Source organism: Gymnoscopelus braueri (genome assembly GCF_963280865.1).
Source record: "Gymnoscopelus braueri genome assembly, chromosome: 15".
Lineage (NCBI taxonomy): Eukaryota > Metazoa > Chordata > Actinopteri > Myctophiformes > Myctophidae > Gymnoscopelus > Gymnoscopelus braueri.
The window spans coordinates 36,557,310-36,581,310 of record NC_137620.1 but is presented as its reverse complement, the minus strand read 5'-3'; the positions used below and the strand labels follow the sequence as shown (position 1 = coordinate 36,581,310).

At 39.0% G+C, this 24,001-nt stretch overlaps 1 protein-coding gene across 1 annotated transcript in view; it reads right to left on the bottom strand.

Moving 5' to 3' along the window:
* LOC308102481 (protein NLRC3-like) overlaps positions 1 to 24,001 on the bottom strand; it is a 79,000-nt gene that overhangs the window by 54,688 nt on the left and 311 nt on the right. Inside the window, exons 2-3 of the mRNA XM_080452224.1 lie at positions 22,057 to 22,136; positions 21,910 to 21,972 (exon numbers count right to left, since the gene is read on the bottom strand). Of these exons, the coding sequence (XP_080308350.1) occupies positions 21,910 to 21,972; positions 22,057 to 22,136 (143 nt within the window). The remainder of the gene's footprint in view (positions 1 to 21,909; positions 21,973 to 22,056; positions 22,137 to 24,001) is intronic.

Below are 24,001 nucleotides of genomic sequence, written 5' to 3'. Positions count from 1 at the left end.
GACACTGGTGAGTAGTTGTTCAATTGTCTTTGCTAAATTATACAAAATATTGATGGTATTACGTGTTCACTCACACACTCCACTTCACATCAGCCACACTCAGTGTTTTCCAATTTTCATTGGAATTCTAAAGAGTTGCAACAATCTGGAGTCAGCTGCAGCTAATCGGCCGGCTAGATGGTGCGGCGCCAGCAAAGACACCTCCATGCTGATCCAGTAGGCCTACCATCTCAGCCTTCTGATCCAGGCCTCACATGTCCTAACTGTGGCAGGATTGTGGTTCCAGCTTCATAGTCATCTACAGTGGCATCGTCGCCAGCAAAGATAACCACTGACAAACTCACAGCACAAGGAAGCTACGTCATCTTCAGCAACGATGGACTGCCAAGGAAGAGGTGTGTGTGTGTGTGTGTGTGTGTGTGTGTGTGTGTGTGTGTGTGTGTGTGTGTGTGTGTGTGTGTGTGTGTGTGTGTGTGTGTGTGTGTGTGTGTGTGTGTGTGTGTGTGTGTGGGTAAAATCTGTCCCTGGAACTCGGACAGTGTCCGACTGTTAGGTCTCAAACTTGCTGTGTGTCTCATATAACCCTGAGGTGTGCAGACCGAATGGCAATTTGGACGGACCAATGGTTTCTGAGAACCAAAAAATCACAAATATCCGTATCTGTCGCCCACAGGTCTGAGAAAGAGGCAGAAATTCTCTGTGTTCAGGAGTTTGTATGAATCGGCCTCTCTGATTGCCCAATCCAAACCATTGGCCAGTGGTGGACAAAGTATTCAACCCCTAGAAATTTTTCAGAGATTTTCCAGAGTTTTTCAAAAATATATAAATAATGGAGAAAATATCAGATCTAAATGCTCAAAACGCATCGCAGCGCATTGTGAGCTTGTAGATCTGATATTTTCCACAATATTTGAGTATATCAAGTGATTAATTCATGATGAGTCAAAAGTCATTTGACTTTGAAATGTAGCCGAGTGAAAGTATCAAAATATGCAAATACTCAAGTAAAGTACAGATAGGCCTACTCAAAAAAATTTACTTATTTTCCATCAATTACACAACCCATAAAGCCTTGAATTCATGGGGATTCTTTTGTTTATGTCGCATTCCTCAGCCAATAATTGATGACCGGGTCATTGGTCAATAGGAGACTCAGTTGGAGACTATTTGGGTCTCCTACCGGAGACGCCGCCGGTCATCAAATCATTGTCTTAGGATTGCGATAAAAACAAAAAAATCTTCACGAATTCAAGTAATGTAATTGATAGCAAATAAGTATTTTTTTTGGGTGAACTACTCCTTTAAATATTCAAGTAAATGTACTTTGTTACTGTCCACCACTGCCGTCTGCTTCATGGATTGATGGAGCGTCATGTCATTTGTGCCGCTAAGCCAGTATAAGTCCCTGATTGGCAATTGAAAATAAAACATCAAATGAAATACTGCTGCAAACCAAGGTCTCCAATAAACGATATAATAGAAAATAATAACATTTACTTAATAATTTTCCATTATACATTCCTCTTAAAGAATTTACAACCACACAAGATGGGACAATTTCCCATCTCAACCATATAAGTCAATCACACAGCTCACATTCTGCATAATATAAATATTAAATTGTATGTTTAAATTAGGTATTGCCAATGCCAACCTACTGGTTCACAACAAACATGCTGTTGTTAATTTCACATAGTGTCACAGCACTGCTTTTGAATGTTCTGCTTGACTTTTTGGTACGGCACATTTGAAGTCACTATATCTAATTTAAACTGGCATGTGGGCTGTTTTAATGTTGTTTATGTAATGCTGTTTAATTAAATGTGGTATGGTTAAAGGGTAAGACCACTTTGGTAGAGGTTTGGGTTGTGTAGTTACCTTGCCATGACTCCAAAGGTGGGCAAGAAATCAAAAATAATTGCTCCATTGATTAGAAATAGATAATTCAAAATATGCTCCTCATTGACTTACATTGTACGGTAAAACAGCTCTCAAAGTCACTCTTTTAGCACATAAACGAACGCAAACAAAGCTGATTCAGACAATATAGTGCATCACCAAACCCAGTACTGTTTGTTTTTTTAATAAAAATGTCAACTTCCTGTTGATTTTACTATTTGAAGATCTGGATCCGGATCCACGGATCCAGTCCAGGTTTTCTACTTGTTAAAAATGGCAAAATCAACAGTAAGTTGACATTTTTATTTAAAAAAAAAACAGTACTGGGTTTGGTGATGTTCTATATTGTCTGAATCAACTTTGTTTGTGTTAGTTTCTGTGCTAAAAGAGTGACTTTGAGAGCTGTTTTACCGTACAATGTAAGTCAATGAGGAGCATATTTTGAATTATCAATTTCTAATCAATGGAGCAATTATTTTTGATTTCTTGCCCACCTTTGGAGTTACATGGCAAGGTAACTACACAACCCAAACCTCTACCAAAGTGGTCTTGCCCTTTAAGGTTAAGTTAAGTATGTTTGTAATTAAAATACTATTTGCTTTAAATTAATACTTTGGAACATTCATTGTTATACTGTAAATTGATACAATGCATCCTGTATAATATCAGTATGATATTTCACCCTTTCTGAGATGTTTCTGTAGAAGTACTGTTATACTGTATATCCATATTCCAATATCCTGTAACCATGTCCCCATGATAGCTGTTCTATAAGCCTGCACATCCGGGTCAGAGATCTGGTCTGCCATGCAGGTGTAGTCAAGCTTCAGATGGATGGCCCCGGTTTTGGCCCTGGAGAGGCAATCAATGACGAGGTTACTTTTCCAGTGACATGATGTATATGGTGAACTCAGAGAAAGTGAGTGGCTGCCAGGCGCCTGTCAACAAGAATGTCGACCAAAATAGACAAAGAGGAAAGGTAGGTGACGGTCTCACATCTCCAGGCACTGGAACGTCTGTGCAGTTTCTTGGAAATGTAAGAGGTGGAACTTTGTTCCTCATAATGACAGGCATACGTGTAAAAAAAAGTTGACTATATCAAACAGGGCATTTTCAGTCAAATGCTCCCCCTTTTGGTAAGATTTATATCTATGCTTTTTGGCATAACCCTCTACCAATCGGCAAAGTTTTGTCAAATGTGACTCTGCTATTATGCAGTTAGGGGCAGAATAATAATAAAACTACAATATCCATGGGCTCAAGGACGCTTCATCTTTTGTTGTACAAACTTTTCTAATGCTGGGATTTTAGATTTGTTCATAAATTGTGAGTAGAAAGTTTTGCGCAGAGAGCTCAAAATCCCAGGAGGAGCAGGGATTTGTGTTTTACATTAAATGCCTGTCCATGGCTGTCTTTTGTAATCCCTTTTGCTCTTCTCAAGCATATGCTGTCTTAAATATCAGAGAAGGCTCCATGTGGTATGCTCAGTGGAACGTACCACCTTCTGCAGAACTCACAGATCCCGGCATGGCTATTTCTATACAAAACAGTGACGGCCACTGAAAATGTAAATGTTTAAATCATATTTTGAGGACATTTCTACACATTTCAATTACTTCAAGTGTGTCAAGCTTCATGCTTTGTGAGCTTGTAGATCTGCCAGACTATCAGAGCCTAATATTGTTAACCCACTGTTTTGTTGTGTCAGCCTTTCGTGGGTAAAGGCAAAAAGACAGAAACCCGGTAAGTGTGGCCTGAAGTGTCTCATGTCTTCCAGAAGCTCAGTCAATACCAACAAGTAACAGTGCATGACAAGAACAGCACTGGTGATGGGGTTGATGATGCAAGATTTTGCATGGAAGCCGAGGTCCTATGATGCCATTCCACCTACAAGGGCATCTCTTGCACATCATGTGAAGCATGCCACTTATCAAGTTGCCCGTGTCTGAAGCCAGGCAACTCTATGTCAAATGCATACAGAGAGCCCTGCAGCTGGGGATGGCGAGCAGAGGATGACATTTGGCAAGTAGCGTGGATAACACTCTACCAATTGCCCAGATGTGTGAACAACTGACAAAATGCCGGTGCAAGACTGAATGTCGTGGTAGATGCAAGTGCTACCGCTTTGGCCTTCAGTGCACACAGCTGAGTGCCTGCAAATGTGACGATTAGAACAATTTGTGATCCAGACATGGGGGGGGGAACTTATATGTTGATACCAAAATAATCAAAATCCAGTCACAATCCAGGTCAAAATACACATAAAATGTCTTTCCCCAGCAGCCATTTTGGAAAGTGGCAGCCATAATGTAATTTTTTTTTGGGTGGCTAACAGGCTTTTCTGCAAAAGTAGGTCCTAGGCATTGTTCATGCCAAATTTGGCGCTTGTATCACAAAGTGAACTATTGTAACATAAAAATGGACTTAAGGGCCCGGACTATAAAGGGATGTCACATACTGGTGTGGTGACCCAAACGCAGGACAGCCAGGCAGGTAGTGTTCAGAACCCAACCATGATTGGGTGTTTTAATACAGGTGAACAGATAAGACATCATAAACATAAACCAACATGATGCGACACTAAATGCGACACTGACATGCAATGGTCCGAAAAGGACTAACTGGGGAACAAGACTAATATAATACACATGAGGGGTGATTACAGTGAGATCAGCTGGGGAAGACGTCATAAAACTAGAACATGAACATAACGCATAGAAATACAAGACCTTGACAAGACAGGCAACATCTGTGACTGTGACAAGGGAAGAATAGAAATAGAAGGAAAGGACTAGAAAACGGGTCAAATATTCCTGATATGATGTGCAAAACGGGACAGATCTTTCAGAAAAAGGTAATGGTATGAGGCAGTTGAAATAGCAGATAAATAAACGAATATAGTAGCCTAATAGATATACATGAAGTTACCAGTAGTAACATAATTTGTATTAGGAAGTGGAGTGTATAGTGATTATGCAACATATTTGCTACATATTTAGAGTACTTATCATAATGCATCATAGTGGATAGGAGTACATTTTGCTGTCATAAAATGGTAACTAAAGAACTGCTGAGGCTCGAGAACTGACCTTGTTTTTGTGAGAACTGAGCCCATTACCTGTTTAGAATTTGTAAAAACATTTAACAATCACTCATGAACAATGAGGTGCAATGTTAGCATTCGGTGTACAACATTTACAGCACATGCATTTTGTTCTCTAATGGTTCCTAAAACACAAGATGCTGTGTCAAGTATATGGACGGACAGACGGAAAGACAGACAGGATTTGCACAATTTCTTAGCTCAAAATACATCTTTTGAAAAAAGATATTGATACTGTATTGATACAGTGAGACTTTACCAAACAAATGAATAATGGTGATGTGGTACACCAATATGTAAATATGAATCATAAAATTGCAACAACAGATTTAGGCTACTTAACACCACATTTCTGGGGACATCTGAGCCCATCTCACACATTATTTTACTAATAAGGATAGTAAAATAATTAAATATAATGGCATGCTTAAGAAAGAATTTACAGATTTATACATGGCCCACTTCCAAATAGTGCCCAGTTCTGTGTGTGCATGTGAGTGCTTGCATGTGTGTCTTCAGTAGGCCTAGTTTGTCGTCAAGATAAACTGTTTATTGCAATGGTATTGCATTCAGTTTGGCAGTGTGACTCTGCTTCCGGGATAGCCTACTACAGAATATCTGCGCAAGCATCATGACACAGAATCTGAGATCAACCCCCCTGAAGCAGAGCTACAAGATAGTTATTATATAACAATATATTCATAATTGTATGATTCAAATTACATTTTGGTGTACCCTATTCTATTCATCATTATTTGTTTGATAAATTATTCACTAATATATTGCATCAAGCAAGGCAAGGCAAGGAAAGGCCAAATTTACTGTATACAGTACATTTCTACACATTTCAATTACTTGTACACACTTACAAGTGTGTTAAGTTTCATGCTTTGTGAGCTTGTAGATCTGCCATCTTCTCCAAATGTTCGCCCACAGAATAGGGGTGCTATGGATGAACCCTATATAAACCCTGATTAAGCATTAAGACATCAATACAGCAAAATGAAGACAGCTAAATAAACACATTATGAAAGAACATTTGAATATAATAAAACAGAAGAACAAGAAAGTAAAATTACAATGCAGATTGCAGAAGACTTGTAGAGGACCTGCAGTTTTCTGTTTTTTTTTTCTAGAAAATGTGGTGCATAAAAACTAAATGCTACTTCTCCATGTATATGATTCTAGGGACAGAAAGCAGACCTGTCCCAGATGACCTGAGAGATCTGGATGGTTCATGATAGCACAAGATCAGAAATGTATTTCAGACCTAAACGGTTCAATGCTTTATAAACCAGCCGTAGTATTTTGACATAAATTATTTGACAGCCTAGCTGTGAATGCTCCATTTTCTTGGTATTAGTAGACTCGAACAGCAGCGTTCTTAATCAACTGCAGTCATCTGATCGAGTTTTAGGGAGACCTGCAAAGACACCATTACAGTAATTAAGTCTACTGAAAATGAATGCATGGACAGGTTAAGCTTGCTGAGACATAAGTCCTTTAATTCATGATTCATAATTCAGGTCTGAATCCAAGACTACACTGAGATTTCTGGCTTGGCTTGTGGTTTTTAACATTACAGACTGAAGCTGAGCACTGACTTTTAAATCGTTCTTCCTGGGCTCCAAAAGCGATTACATTTAGTCTTTCAATGGTTGATTTGTTCAGTGCATTTACTCTGTGTTTGTATTAATTAGACCATAGTCCCCTGGGCCCAAGAGTTCTAAACGTTTTCTTTCTCTCTGATCGGATCAGATTTTAAAATCCTATATTGTGATCCAGGATCAGTCAATACAGATTTCAGTCACATTAGTGATCTGCATTTTAAAGCAATTCAGGATAGAATCACCCTGATCCAGATTCAGACTTTTCAATATTACCAGATCCTGAATATCAGTGCTTTAATCCTAATCTCTGTTAAACATTTTTGAAAAGGCCCATTGGCAGAATATCAAAGCAGCAGGAGGATTTCTAATAGTTGTATATCTGATTAAATTGTGTCAAGGTATTTGAGTTAGTTTCATGTGGACACACATATCCTACACCCAATATGGAGTCACTGACTGCTTCAAGCAGTCAGTGCTTCTTGCCTAATTCTTTGCTTGTCTAATTCTTTGATTTATTTTGTCAATGAGTCTTTTTCCCCAGTTTTTCCCAGCCAGGCCAGTCCGTCTTCGACTCATCCGATTGGACAGAAGGGAAAAAGCAGCAACTGTCTCGAGCATTTATCTGCTTCAAATAGACTTTTTCTCTATTGGAGGCGCCCTGGTGCATAGAATGCATAAACGCAAGTTGTCCGCAAGACACGGAAAACTGCGCAAGGGCAACAAACCGCTCCACTCCCATTGAAAAGCATTGGCAGAATCTGGAGCAATCGTATAATCGTTCAGACTTACTACATAGCAACAAGAACCCCAAAAGGGGTTCCCGGCTTGAAAGGTGTTACAAATACAAATGGAAATTCCCTGGGAATTACTATATGCAGTTTTACCCCCCAAAACATCCAATTCATCCATGGTAGATCAAATAACTGGGTCCTCCCGTCATCACAGCCCCATTTGTAGACGTCTTGCCTCCTACAGAGCCATAAAACAGGAAAGAGAGAAGTAAGAGAAAAAAGCATCACACACTACAGTCATATCTTAAAGTCATGTTAGCTTGGTCATTATTACTGTTTAATCTATTTGGAGAATTCAAACCTTTGTCCATCTTTGAAAGAAGGAGGTAGGTCCACGGAACTGCCGCTATCAATGGAACCACAGCTGGATACAGGATTGTCTGGTCTCTGCCAATGAACACTGATAGAAACAGAAGACAATCACCATTTTAAGGAAAATAGAATACTGCTGTATTTTAATCCATTTGATTAATTTTAAGTGAACTGCTCCTGTATTAGATTTTTACTACAAGTATTTTCTTTTTTTCTAAAATAAATATATTTTAAGAAATAAAATATAGCTGTGTTGTGAGGTGTATCTAAAATTACAAGATTGTCTAAAAGCCACAGTAGCAGCCACAAAAGCTGTGTTACGTGACCAAATCATTTGATCTGATAAATATATCCACTCTGAGAGCCCCACACTCTCACAAGGGGTGAAAATGAAAAGAGAGGAACAACATTTAACAAGAAAGGTGCAATTTGGGGAAATTGCAAATGAGGTTGCCTTGATCACACCGATTGCCTATATTAGACTATGGTAGCTTATTTGTTTTATTGTTTTCCATAATATGAGCTAGTGGGAGCATGTAAATATTGAACAGTAGAGGCCCTAGAATGGATCGTTGCCGAACTCTGCATGTAATTTTGGTCCGCTCAGATGTGTAATTAGTGATTAGAAAGGTAATCAACAAACTTTACTATAAAAAACTAGTCAAAAAAAATGCCAAATTGTCAAATAATGTAAGAAAGAGGCAAACATTGTGAAAAGGATCTGCCCGCCCGCAAATTTGAATATAGGATTTATTAACAAAATGTAATGCCTCAACTCCTACATTCCAAGTGTTTACCGGGGTGGGAGGTCCCCAGTTCAAATATGATTATTTTGAGGGTGACAGCCTAAAAAGGTTGAGAACCACTGCTCTATACCATTTTCCTGTAATTGCCTTCAAAAATATGTGGCCAGAGCGATTTCTTACAAAAAAACATCATATATGAACGCACCACCCAAATCATAGCAACATTTGAACTGCATGTTGAGGAGCCTCTATAGAGCGCACTTCCAAAACCGCGTTCATTTCTGACTGCTTGCACCATCTGTCATACAAACTCTATTTCCGCTGCAGCTTCCTGATGGCTGCGTCCACAACTGACACAGCCCTAGGCAGGCTATCTGGTCCGGCAGGGATTTGCGAGGAGCACACTTCTCTAGTTTATGTTTTATTTGAGAAACATGGTATCTAAAATTAAGCCATCAATGTGAAAATAGTCTGTTCACAAACTATACAACTATACTGAACCTGTGAAAAAACAATGCCATGTACTGATGCCGGTATACAGTAGTCCTTTAACAACAGACTAATGGTGTAACCTTTTTACTTCTCTAAAGTAAAAAGGTTGATCCATGGAACATTGAGTATTGTAAGCAACCATTTATGTTCTATAACTGTGAGGTGTTTGTGATCATTCTTACCATGATGGGTCTGGGTAAGGGAGCTCGCCTTTAAAGTTAGGAGAGTTATCCATGGAACAGTCACTATCCACAGGAGACACGCACTCCTGTTCTCCTGAGTAAATCACACTGAAACAAAACACACATTTTGCTAGCAACCAACACAACAACAACAACAACAATAATAATAATAATAATAATAATGTTATTGAATTGAAATTTAATGTATTTAATGTTTACGTGATGAACATTGAATAGTGTAAGCAATTGCCTGTTTTCTCTAACTGCAAGACATTTTCGGATCATTCTCACCATGAATGTGTCTGGGCGAGGGACTTATGTGATTAACAATATGAGTATAATGTATATAATGTACAAAATAATTGTCTAACAACTGTGAATCATTTGTGTTAATTCTCAACAAGATGGGTCTGGGTAAGGGACTTCTCTTAGTTACAAGGGAGATTCATTAGCCTGGGATCCAGACTGATTCGCTCCGTTCGGCGGATTGTTTTCTCTCACTTCGATACTCAAAGTGAGAAAAAAAAGTCCCTGTAGTGAAAACACTAGAAAGTACCAGGATAGTGTGATGATGTTGACAAAGAGAAAGAGAGAACGTCGAGTGAGAAAGCATTCTGGTCGGGATCATGGTCGAGTGAGCATTGAAAGACATGCTTAATTGAGTCATTCCACAAGACCGGTACGATTGGCGTCCCCTATGACCTTTTTAAGTGTATTTTATCAATTGGGTCACCAAAATCTGTTTTTAAAAGCTTTTTAACATCAATTGAAATGTTCCCTTTAATATTGTGTAAAAGATGCCACTTCACCTTATATCAGTAATGATCTTGCTTTTTTCAGTAGACACCACCTATTTTGTCCATTTTGTCATGTTCCCATGGCCTTTGATGAAAGTGGACTTGAGATATGACTTTACTGCTGGTCATGTTTTCTTTTTAATAAATAAATGATTAATCGTTAAAATCGCATTATATTGTTCCGTCCCTCAGTTGCACTCAACCCGTTACAGAAGTCATTCTCCCCTCTGTAAAAAGTATGAACTGCCCCTTTAGTGACATCATCAACAGGTGGTGGCATTCTACAAGTCTTCTAAACAAGATGCTGCAGAAAGGGGAAAGTTTCCACCTTCTTTTACAATTATTTAAAGTCATTTATACTCTCATATGTGTGGTCGTAAAGCTTAACAGCTCAACTCTGTTACATGAAATAAAGATAGAAAACTATTATTTGTGAGAACTATCTTTGTTATTTCAACAATATATCTGATTTCTTAATCTCAAGCCATGTGGTCTCCTCTTAATCACCACAGGTAGAGTAGTGGCCACTCTCTCAGAGAGAGAAAAGAGAGAGAGGCACACTGCTCAGTGCTCACGAGTCGCAACACACTTTAGCACACAGATGTCTTTAATATGATTTAATAAGTGGCCGTTAAAAAAAACGAGCAATGTTGACATTTCAAGATATGTTGCCTTGGACAAAAGACTTTAGGCTAGAAACAACTAACTGCCAACACCACCTGTTAACCCGTGCGTCTCTGTGATAATGAATGACTGAGAGAGAAATAAATAAATAATGAGAAAACCGCTCGCCTATACTCTGTTCTCTCGATGGATTAAAGTTACTGTCTCGTGTGAGTATAAAGTACTATACCGTTAGAAAATAAACAAATGAAAGCGGCCGCTTATAAAGCAATACCAGCACTTTTGTTGCCAAGGAGGGCATGTTAAAACGGTTTCTCCCATTGCCATTCCAGCAAGTTATTCATAGTTTCTTTGCCAGTAAATTACCGGCCCTGTAGTGAAAAGACGGCTTAAGTAAGGATAAAAATACCATTACTGCATTAAAATAAATCAACAAACTATACTGTATAGTTGTATTCTCAAAGTGAGGAAAAAAAAGGTCTGCCGAACGGAGCGAATTGGTCTGGAATTTCCAGGCTAGAGATTCATGGACCAGTCATTATTCACAGACACATAAATGACAGCAGGGGGCACTGCTCTATCCTGCTTCATCCTGTGACCCACACACAGAAGTCAAATGCAACCTCACACTCTAATACACAGGGAGACTGTGTCAGTAGGATGACCAAATGTCCTCTTTTACGTGATCATGTCATCTTTTTGGGTCTGAGTTTTTTTTTAATATAAATTCCTTAAAATGTCTGAGGTTTGCTTAGCGTGCCATGTACCACAGACCATTAAGCATACATATTTACAAAACATGTTCATGGGTTCTTTCAGAAATACGCTGGGAGCACACCCCAGGTCCTCTCTGGTTATTCAGACTGATCGGAGCTTTACAGATTGTCAGAGCATATTTCCAAACACATCCGTTGTAGAAGCTTTGTATTGTACATGAAGTAACTGACAGGCTGTGGCTCCTCCACTCAGATCAAACAATGAACTGAGCTGAATGCACGGGCGCCTATTCATGATTTTGCCAGTGGAAAAAGAAAAATAACTCAATCAAAAAACAGAAAGGTCTTTAGTTGTGATTTAAAAGAAATAAGAGTGGCAGCAGACGTGCAGTTTTCTGGGTGTTTGTTCCAGATATGTGATGCATAACAACTAAATGCTGCTTCACCAAGTTTATGTTTGGTTTTAGGGACAGAAAGCAGACCTTTACCAGATGAGAGATCTGGATGGCTTATAATATTGCACAAGATCAGAAATGAATTTCAACCATTCAAAGCTTTAGTTTATAGACAAACAGTAGTATTTTGAAATAAATTCTTTGACACACAGGGAGCCAGTGTAAAGATGTAAGAACTGGAGCGATATGCTAATAGAATTTTGTATTAAGGACTTGAGCAGGAGCGTTCTGAATCAACTGCAGTCGCCTGATAGATTTTTTTAGGGAGACCTGTAAAGACACCGTTACAGTAGTCAAGTCTACTGAAGATGAATGCATGGACAAGTTTTTCTACATCCTGCTGAGACATAAGTTCATTAACCCATGATATATTCTTTAAGTGATAGTAGGTGTTAATGTGGCTGTGACTACACCAAGGTTTTTGACTTGGTTAGAGGTTTTTAACATTACTGATTAGAGCTGGGTGTAGCCATGGTTCACATGACGCTCGTCTGTCACAAGCGTCATGGAACCGAAAGTTCCTGGTTTAGAGTGGTGTTCGATTTTTTTAACATTTACAACTCTCACATGTACATAAACGTTCAGATTTCAAATATAAAGTGCTTACCCACGAGCCACGGATGTTACAAGTTGATCCGAACCGCGATAAGTACCCGTATCTCCCGTATTGTTCAATAAAAAGCTTTTTAATCCGATCGCCGGCCATTTTCTCCAAATTTTCTCCGATGCTTTCAACTATGCGACACTAATGGTTGGGAGGCATATTACACTCTGATACATTACAAAAAAGAAATTGAAAAAAATGAAAATGGCCAGCGATCGAATTAAAATGCTTTTTATTGAACAATACGGGAGATACTGGTACTTATCGCAAGTCGGATCAACTTGTAACATCCGTGGCTCGCGGTTAAGCACTTTATATTTGAAATCGGAACGTTTATGTACATGTGAGAGTTGTAAATGTAAAAGAATCGAACACCACTCTAAACCAGGAACTTTCGGTTCCATGACAGTCATGTTTCAGGGCTAGAGCTGGGTGCTGACTTTTAATCTGTCTTCCTTGGCTCCAAACACAATTTTTTTTTTTTACAAAATTTGTATCTCACGATTTTGTAACCCATATTTTTTCACCCAGTGCCAATTGCCTATGTAATCCTGGGCGCTACTCTGCCTCTGCCAGCCTAGGGAGAGCCCAAGCTGAAGCTCATGCCTCCTTCAATGCATGAGGAGCAAGCAGGCGCTTCTTATCACCCGAAAGGGGGGGAGTTTCCCTGGTTGGACGTAGCACGTGGAAGGAACACGTTATTCCAACCAGTTCCTTTCCCCTCCATCAGGCGCCCTGGCTGACCAGGGGGAGGCAGTATAGAGACCAGGATTACTGCATGTTTTTGTGAGGGTACCTACCCTAGGAGACACGGGGAGAACAGCTCCAAAAACTATTACATAAGTTTTGTCTTTGTTTAATTGAAGAAAATTATGGCACATCCAATAGTTGATTTGTTCATTGCATTTACTCAGTGTTTGTATTGAACTATAGTCCTCTGGTGATACGGTTATGTAGATTTGTGTATCGTCTGCATAACTATGGTAGCTTATTGTCTGCATAACTATGGTAGCTTATTTGTTTTATTGTTTTCCATAATATGAGCTAGTGGGAGCATGTAGATATTGAACAATAGAGGGCCTAGAATGGATCGTTGCCGAACTCTGCATGTAATTTTGGTCCGCTCAGATGTGTAATTAGTGATTAGAAAAGTAATCAACAAACTTTACTATAAAAACTAGTAAAATAATTGCCAAATTGTCAAATAATGTAAGAAAGAGGCAAACATTGTGAAAAGGATTTGCCCACCGGCCTATCTGCCCGCCCGCAAATTTGAATATAGGTTTTATCAACAAAATGTAATGCCTCAACTCCTACATTCCAAGTGTTTACCGGGGTGGGAGGTCCCCAGTTCAAATATGATTATTTTGGGGGTGACAGCCTAAAAAGGTTGAGAACCACTGCTCTATACCATTTTCCTGTATTTGCCTTCAAAAATATGTGGCCAGAGCGATTTCTTACAAAAAAACATCATATATGAACGCACCACCCAATCATCAACTGCTTGCACCATCTGTCATATAAACTCTATTTCGGCTGCAGCTTCCTGATGGCTGCGTCCACAACTGACACAGCCCTGGGCAGGCTATCTGGCCCGGCAGGGATTTGCGAGGAGCACACTTCTCTAGTTTAGGTAAGATCAGTAATGTTTTATGTTTTATGTTTTATTTGAGAAACATGGTATCTAAAATTAAGCCATCAATGTGAAAATAGTCTGTTCACAAACTATACAACTATACTGAACCTGTGAAAAGACAATGCCATGTATTGATGCCGGTATACAGTAGTCCTTTAACAACAGACTAATGGTGTAACCTTTTTACTTCTCTAAAGTAAAAAGGTTGATCCATGGAACATTGAGTATTGTAAGCAACCATTTATGTTCTATAACTGTGAGGTGTTTGTGATCATTCTTACCATGATGGGTCTGGGTAAGGGAGCTCTCCTTTAAAGTTAGGAGAGTTATCCATGGAACAGTCACTATCCACAGGAGACACGCACTCCTGTTCTCCTGAGTAAATCACACTGAAACAAAACACACATTTTGCTAGCAACCAACACAACAACAACAACAACAATAATAATAATAATAATAATAATGTTATTGAATTGAAATTTAATGTATTTAATGTTTACGTGATGAACATTGAATAGTGTAAGCAATTGCCTGTTTTCTCTAACTGCAAGACATTTTCGGATCATTCTCACCATGAATGTGTCTGGGCGAGGGACTTATGTGATTAACAATATGAGTATAATGTATATAATGTACAAAATAATTGTCTAACAACTGTGAATCATTTGTGTTAATTCTCAACAAGATGGGTCTGGGTAAGGGACTTCTCTTAGTTACAAGGGAGATTCATTAGCCTGGGATCCAGACTGATTCGCTCCGTTCGGCGGATTGTTTTCTCTCACTTCGATACTCAAAGTGAGAAAAAAAAGTCCCTGTAGTGAAAACACTAGAAAGTACCAGGATAGTGTGATGATGTTGACAAAGAGAAAGAGAGAACGTCGAGTGAGAAAGCATTCTGGTCGGGATCATGGTCGAGTGAGCATTGAAAGACATGCTTAATTGAGTCATTCCACAAGACCGGTACGATTGGCGTCCCCTATGACCTTTTTAAGTGTATTTTATCAATTGGGTCACCAAAATCTGTTTTTAAAAGCTTTTTAACATCAATTGAAATGTTCCCTTTAATATTGTGTAAAAGATGCCACTTCACCTTATATCAGTAATGATCTTGCTTTTTTCAGTAGACACCACCTATTTTGTCCATTTTGTCATGTTCCCATGGCCTTTGATGAAAGTGGACTTGAGATATGACTTCTCAAAATGTAAAAAATAAATCCAAAAATGATGCCATTCACATAAAAATCTATCTGTGCTTTACTGCTGGTCATGTTTTCTTTTTAATAAATAAATGATTAATCGTTAAAATCGCATTATATTGTTCCGTCCCTCAGTTGCACTCAACCCGTTACAGAAGTCATTCTCCCCTCTGTAAAAAGTATGAACTGCCCCTTTAGTGACATCATCAACAGGTGGTGGCATTCTACAAGTCTTCTAAACAAGATGCTGCAGAAAGGGGAAAGTTTCCACCTTCTTTTACAATTATTTAAAGTCATTTATACTCTCATATGTGTGGTCGTAAAGCTTAACAGCTCAACTCTGTTACATGAAATAAAGATAGAAAACTATTATTTGTGAGAACTATCTTTGTTATTTCAACAATATATCTGATTTCTTAATCTCAAGCCATGTGGTCTCCTCTTAATCACCACAGGTAGAGTAGTGGCCACTCTCTCAGAGAGAGAAAAGAGAGAGAGGCACACTGCTCAGTGCTCACGAGTCGCAACACACTTTAGCACACAGATGTCTTTAATATGATTTAATAAGTGGCCGTTAAAAAAAACGAGCAATGTTGACATTTCAAGATATGTTGCCTTGGACAAAAGACTTTAGGCTAGAAACAACTAACTGCCAACACCACCTGTTAACCCGTGCGTCTCTGTGATAATGAATGACTGAGAGAGAAATAAATAAATAATGAGAAAACCGCTCGCCTATACTCTGTTCTCTCGATGGATTAAAGTTACTGTCTCGTGTGAGTATAAAGTACTATACCGTTAGAAAATAAACAAATGAAAGCGGCCGCTTATCAAGCAATACCAGCACTTTTGTTGCCAAGGAGGGCCTATTTGACAATTTAGAAGAGGTCTTGTATGCCTCTACCTCATACCACTGGTTCCAGTATAATTATGACCATCAACATGAATTAAATCAAACCTCTGTTCAGTAGAGTGGTGTTCATCTTTGAAGTTAATAGGTTTACCCATGGACCAGTCACTCTTCATGGAGACACAGCTGGATACAGGAAACTCTGCTCTCTGCTGATGAACCCTGATGGAACATTTGAAAATCATATTTACTTGATGCTGTTTTTAATCATCTTCATACGTTTTCTCAAATGCACCTCACTTAGGTTTGGTTTCTGTCTCCAAATGGTTGAATAGTCAAAATATGTTCTATTGTTCTTAATTTACAATGACAGTTTATGCATTTAGCAGACACTCTTAACACTTTGACTGCCAGAGTTTATTCATAATGTACTCACCCCTGTGCCAGCAATTTGCGTGTTTTTTATTTTTTTTGTTTTGTAATTTTTCATTCAAATACATTCTCTGATTGTGTTGTCAAGCACGCAGAGGCGTCAATTGGGTATGGCAGGCTATGGCAGCTGCCATACCCTGGCTCCAGAAAAAAATATATATATATATATATATTATAATTGTATTTTTTTTGTTTTTTTTATAAAAAATAAATCCATGAATGTCTCTGTCTATCTGCGTTGATTATTCTGTTATTAAATTTCAGTAAAATAACTACCAATGCAAAATGATTGCTTTCACAGGGTATTTCATTCTTCACAACTGCTTGTATCTCCCCCATTCTCCCCTACCCTATCTTGTCAAATGGTATATTCCCAGGCCCAGCCTGAGAATCCCAGGTTCAACACAGGTGCAATGCATTATTGTTAATTAGCAAGCAGCAGAGGCGCGTTTTTTCAATAGCAGACAGGCTGTTTTATTTACTTGTGAACAGTGAGTTAAAATGAAAAGGAAGCAGACCTCTCTGCATGCATTTTTTGGTAAAAAGACTGACACAGCAACCCCCGCAGCAGACAAGCCGTTTCCGGCCGCACGGGCCGCGCGCCCCAGATAGTTAACCCTGCCATACCCTAGCTTTTACTGAACTGACGCCGTGACCTACGATTGTTCCACCAGTAGAGAGCAGCACATCCAAACATTGATCACCTCGCTCGCCGGTCATTCAAAGGATGTGACCTTTTCGACAATTCCCGGCCCGCTGATCGGCCTGAAAACGATGTGATACACTACGACGATGACTGTTAGTCTCCCGGACCAAAGAAAATAGAAGTTGAGCTGTCCGTTCGTTTGTTATACCGTGTGAAAAAACGTGTTTTTCCTTATTCTGGCCGAAAATCACCGGAGAAAAACAACGTGACCCGGAAATGTTTTTTTTTTTTACATCCGGCTCCGGGTGAGTGTGACGTAAGTGGAAAACGAAAGTGTTGATGAGAAATAAACACAGCCGTGCGATCACAGATTAAACAATGAAAATTCAAAGAACGCATCAATGCGTTCTTTGGAATCCTGGCACTCAAGCGATGGATTTGAAAGAACGCATCGATGCGATCTTGGCACTGTATGTGTTAAATGTCATGAACTGTAGTCAACAAACAGGTACATTTTAGGGATGTCCCGATCACGTTTTTTTGCTCCCGATCCGATCCCGATCTTTTGATTTTGAGTATTTGCCGATCCCGATCTTTCCCGATCCGATCTTTTCATTTAAAAAAATATTTTTAAATTATAATTTATGCATGTAGAATTTATTTTTATCATTTATTTTGTAGCAATAAAAGACTATGTCTCAAAACACTGGCTGACAGTTGAATTATTGCCAACAAAATAAATGTTAATTAAAGAAATGAAGACAAATACTGAATCTCTGAACATTGGCTTGCAGTTATCGCACATAGCCGGACATTAAACACACACACACACACACACACACAGAGACAGACAGACAGACAGACAGACAGACAGACAGACAGACAGACACACACACAGACAGCTAGACAGACAGACAGACAGCTAGACAGACAGACAGACAGACACAGACAGACAGACAGACAGACACACACAGCTAGACAGACAGACACAGACAGACACAGACACACACACACACACAGCTAGACAGACAGACAGACAGACACACACACAGACACAGACACAGACACACACACACACACAGCTAGACAGACAGACACACACACACACACACACACACACACACACACACACACACACAGCTAGACAGACAGACAGACAGACACACACACACACACACAGCTAGACAGACAGACAGACAGACAGACAGACAGACAGACAGACACACACACACACACACACACACACACACACAGCTAGACAGACAGACACACACACAGCTAGACAGACAGACACAGACAGACAGACAGACAGACAGACAGACAGACACACACACACACACACACACAGCTAGACAGACAGACAGACAGACACAGACAGACAGACAGACAGACAGACAGACAGACAGACAGACAGACACACACAGACAGCTAGACAGACAGACAGACAGACAGACAGACACAGACACACACAGCTAGACAGACAGACACAGACACAGACACACAGCTAGACAGACAGACACAGACACACAGACAGACAGACAGACAGACAGAGACACACACACACACACACACACACACACACACACACACACACACACACACACACACAGCTGACATTAATTAGTGATGTTGATTGCTATGTGGTCAAATGCGCATACAGGCTCAACGAGCCATCGTTAACCAGCTAGTGTTACACAGCTGACTGGCAATAATATGCGCATTTCTGTTGAAAACGCATCGCATCTGATCTAATCCAAGGAAGTTGGAGTAACACTCTAAAAATGTGATTTTAGTTTGGCTGGTCAATTTGAGATGACAACAGCAACAAAGGTTAGTAGTAGACTTATATTGGAGACTGGTCGATCCAAGATGTTTTACAATGTTGACGACGCTACTCCTCCTGCGTGCGTCTCCCTCTATGAACGCCTCGGGGCCACCGTGTGTGTGTGTGCGTGTGTGTGCCTGTGTGTGCGCGCGTGTGTGTGTGTGGAGAGGGGTTGAGAGCACTTCTCCATATGACGCTGTTAATGATGACTTTAAGAACGTTAAATACAATAATATAAATATTTTATTAATACAATATTAAAAAAAATATTATTATTTTTTTTTAATTTTTTTTCCCGATCTTTTTTTGCCGATTCCGATCTTTTGAAAATGACGTGATCGGCCCCGATCCCCGATCACGTGATCGGATCGGGACATCCCTAGTACATTTTCAAATAAATAAAGTGCAAAAGTATCAGTGGCTCAGGAGGTAGAGCAGCCGCCTGGGAACTGGAAGGTTGCAGATTCAATTCCCGGCTCCTCCTGGCTGTGTCCAAAGTGTCCTTAAGCAAGACACTGACCCCTAACTGCTCCTGATGAGCAGGTTGGAGCCTCGCATGGTTTCCTCTACTGTTGGTGTGTGAATGGATGAATGTGATGAACATTGCAAAGCACACAGGATAAAGGTGCTTTATAAATGTTCCATTTACCAGAGAGGTCTTGTATCCCTCTACCTCATACTACTGAGTGAACTGTAGTCAACAAACAACAGGTAAATGGTCAAATTGTGCAAAGACATGTTTTTAAGTGTTACAAATTTCCTTATACCAGGTAAAAATCAAAGCTAACATCTGTCTAAACACCATGATATCTAAATAACATTCTTACATCTGTGGACAAGCAGACAGTATGCAGGCCTGGAATGTCGTCATTTTAGGGGCCAGGCCACTTGGCCTTTGGTGTTGTCATTTTCTTTAGGGCATAAAAGGCCAAATGCCCATCATATAAAACAATGATTTTTGAAGTCCATGGACATAATGAATGTAACTTGAAGGTTAAGGATGATTTGATTTTGATATAGTACAATAATAGTATAACTATTCGGTCAAAAAAAAAAAAAAAACTTTTTTTCCGCGCGGCCGAATTTTTTTTTTTAAAAAAAGGTACATTTTCTTGTGTGTTACAAAATCGAAAAATCCAAAATAGGACCGTCATTTTTATGGCGGCCCCTTGGACTTTTGGTATTTTGCTGAGTGGCCCCTGAGCCATCTTAAGTTGAGTAGCCCTGGGCTACATCATGGACATTAGTGATGCGCGGGTCTGTTTTTTCATAAGCCGCCCCGCCACGGAACCCAACCCAACCCGCCCCACAAAACGATATATAAATCAACAAAAAAAATTAAGATAATCATGAGTGAGTGTGAGTGAACTGCTGCGCGACACCGTAGCCTACATCGCACATCAGTATAAACAAATTAATATATGTTTTGGCCTTTACATCTCATTCAAACTTAATATGCAAAACCTACAGCTTGTGTTTAGTTTTGTTAATGTTTTACATGAATGATGGCGCAAGGGAGGTTGATTACTTGCCTTAGTTGCCTGAAATGTGTGCCACCAACTTTCGCCACTAACACTTTATCCATTGCAGACAGACAGCCACTGTGCTTGCTTGTATAATATCCACGACCCACACAAGTTATGATTTTGACGGGTTTTATTATCGTCAAGTGGGTCCGGCTTGGTTCATATTCTATCACTTCGGGACCCCGGTTCTGTTTATCATTATACCATATATATATATATATATATATATATATATATATATATATATATATATATATATATATATATATATATATATGTTTATCATTACACCCGAGCGAACCACCCGTACGCAGCGCTGATTAGGTGACACAGCTGTGTAAAGCTTCATTTGTGCTTCGCCGTATGGCGGTGTTGTTGTCGAAAATAGCAGACATACAAGCCCACAACGCGGTGCGTTGCGAGTTGTGACGTGTTGTGAGCTTGTAGGTCCGATATTTTCAACGCGCAACACCATGGTACGAAGAATAGGCTGATCTATCAGATAACTGCAGCGCTGTGAGACATAGCAGCAGCAGGCTGTTGGGAATGAACCCACACTGACATTGTCAGATCATGATAAAAACTTTAAATAATTATGATGGGTTTTAATGGTAGTTTTATCCAAATATTAATACTAATAATAGGCTTAAATGTGACCTGCGGGTAACGGGTCAACCCATGCATCATTAATGGACATGCACACCCATTTTATTTCCAAGTGACAATGACAAGCAATTAAAATCTGACATTGCCTTTTTGCAATGTTACAAGTTAGGTGCTTAATCATTCACTCATTTAAACAAACTGCTTTAATGGTGATTCAGATAATATTGCAGATCTGGCCGCATTGGCTAATTGAAAATAGCTGATCTTCAAGCTCACAAGCTTATAGATCTGCTATTTTCAAAATATACGAGCGCTTATGCGAGAGCATTTTCGGAAGTCGGGACAGGCGGCGCCACTGTAATCCTTTCATGGACAGTGAAGTCTCCAAACTTATATACAGTAGCGCGTGCATGTCCTTTGGAGCTATGTTTAACCTGCGCTAAGGATGAAAACCAGACGCTCCAAACCTGTGCTCAGGACAGCGCAGGTGATCTTCACGCTGTGGATTTATTTGGGCCACCGGGAGATCGGAGTTATAACCATCCCAGCACACACCAGCCTTCATCCATTAAGGTTTATGCATTCATTCATTCATCAATCACTCCATAAACAGGGGTTTTGATAGGCCTTATGGCCAATGTAATCATAACACCCATGTGCACTTATGTTCTGTGTGCTGCTATAATAAATAAAATAGCTAAACCAACTAATACATTAGTTTAGGGTTACGGCTTTAATGGTACATTTTCTTAAACAGGGATTTTGATAGGAGTAATATTACAATTCGGTCCGTGTGTCCGGGTGGAAAATGCAAACCTTTTCTGGTGTCCATCGGTGAAGGTAATAGGTCGATCCATGGACCTGTCACTCTTCATGGAGACACAGCTGGATACAGGAGAGTCTGGTCTGTCCTGGTGGACTGACCTTTAACACAACAGAGACACAATGATGATGATGAGGACAGTGATGATGATGAAGACAGTGATGATGTCATAGATGTTTATTTACCTCTCACGTTGTCCAGACAGGCTGCTTTTAGAGGCCACGCCCCCCTCCTCTCTCTCCACAGACTCACTCATGGCAAAGACCTTTATACACATACACACACACACACACACACACACACACACACACACACACACACACACACACACACACACACACACACACACACACACACACACACACACACACACACACACACACACACACACACACACACACACACACACACACAGTTAGTTTCACTCATTCGTTACATTTCACTCATTCATAACTACATTCATTAGTTTCACTCATTCGTTACATTTCACTCATTCATAACTACATTCATTACATTGTGTGAATCCAAGTCACATACACACTGACTGTAGGTGAATACACATGACATGATCCCTTATTAATTCAAGTTATTATATCCACTGCTGTCATGAAGGGAACATTTTCTCTCCACAGACTCACTCATAGTAGAGCAGGGATCTGTACACACACAAACACAATCATTTTGACCAAATCAGCACTCATTCATTACATTTAGATTAACATTAATTACATTGTGTGGATCCAAGTCACATACACACTGACTGTAGGTGAATACAGGTGATCTCTTATTAAAGTTATTTTATCCACTGTGTTGTGAAGTCACATCTAGCTAAATGTTCAGTCCAGATCTGATAGAATTAATCAGTTTAAAACTCTACAGCAGAAACGTCACATATCAGGTGGTGTAGTTTTACAGTTTGACCAGTAGATGGTGTACATGAACCACATAAAACTGGACCCTTGTTTACAGTTGGAACATGGATTGTGGTTCAATGGTGGGTTTTCAGTTCTGGGGGTTTTATTCACTTAATAAAGTAATGAAAAGAAAGTTTATCTGTCAAGCTCACACAGAATAATCTCTGTTTTATCACAGTTAACACACACTGACATTCAGTCCAGACGTGTTATCAAACACCACAAAGAAGAACAAACTGTATATGAATTATGTTTGTTTATCAACAATGACCATCACCTACTGCCATCATATTATCCTGTACTAATAAACACACTTGTGGTCATTGACAGCTCACTCTCAAAATAAATATTGTGAATGCAGTGGTGGAAAGTAACTAAATACATTTACTCAAATACTGTACTTAAGTACAATTTAGGTATTTTTACTTTATTGGAGTATTTCCAATTTTCAATTATTTTACTTCCACTCCACTCTCAGGCAAATATTGTACTTTTACTCCACTACAATTATTTGAAAACTTAAGTTACTAGTTACTTTGCAGATATAAATTACTATATTATAAAACATACATTAACCTCTTTAGCCCTACTTTATACATGGGCTATTTGAAAATAGCAGATCTACAAGCTCACACGCGTCGTGAGCTTGTAGATCTGCTATTTTCAAACATTTGAGTACTTTTACTTTTGGTATTTAAGTACATTTTGATACCAATACTTTTGCACTTTTACCCAAGCAACATTTTGAATACAGCAGGTATTTTACTTGCAACAGAGTATATATATATATATATATATATATATATATATATATATATATATATATATATATATATATATATATATATATATATATATATATATACACATATACACATATATATATATATATATATATATATATATATATATATATATATACATATACATATACATATATATATATATATATATATATATATATATGGAGCAACAGCACTGCTGTCTCCCATTTTATACACACATGAAATGATATGAGTCAGTAAAGAACCAGATTGACAAAGTCCACTCCAGACTCACAGACACAAAACTACTGGTTAACCATTAACATTTTTAATATATTCTATCCTAGACATTATGTTCATAAAGGTGACAAAGTCCACTCCAGACTCACAGACACAAAACTACTGGTTAACCATTAACATTTTAAATATATTCTATCCTAGACATTATGTTC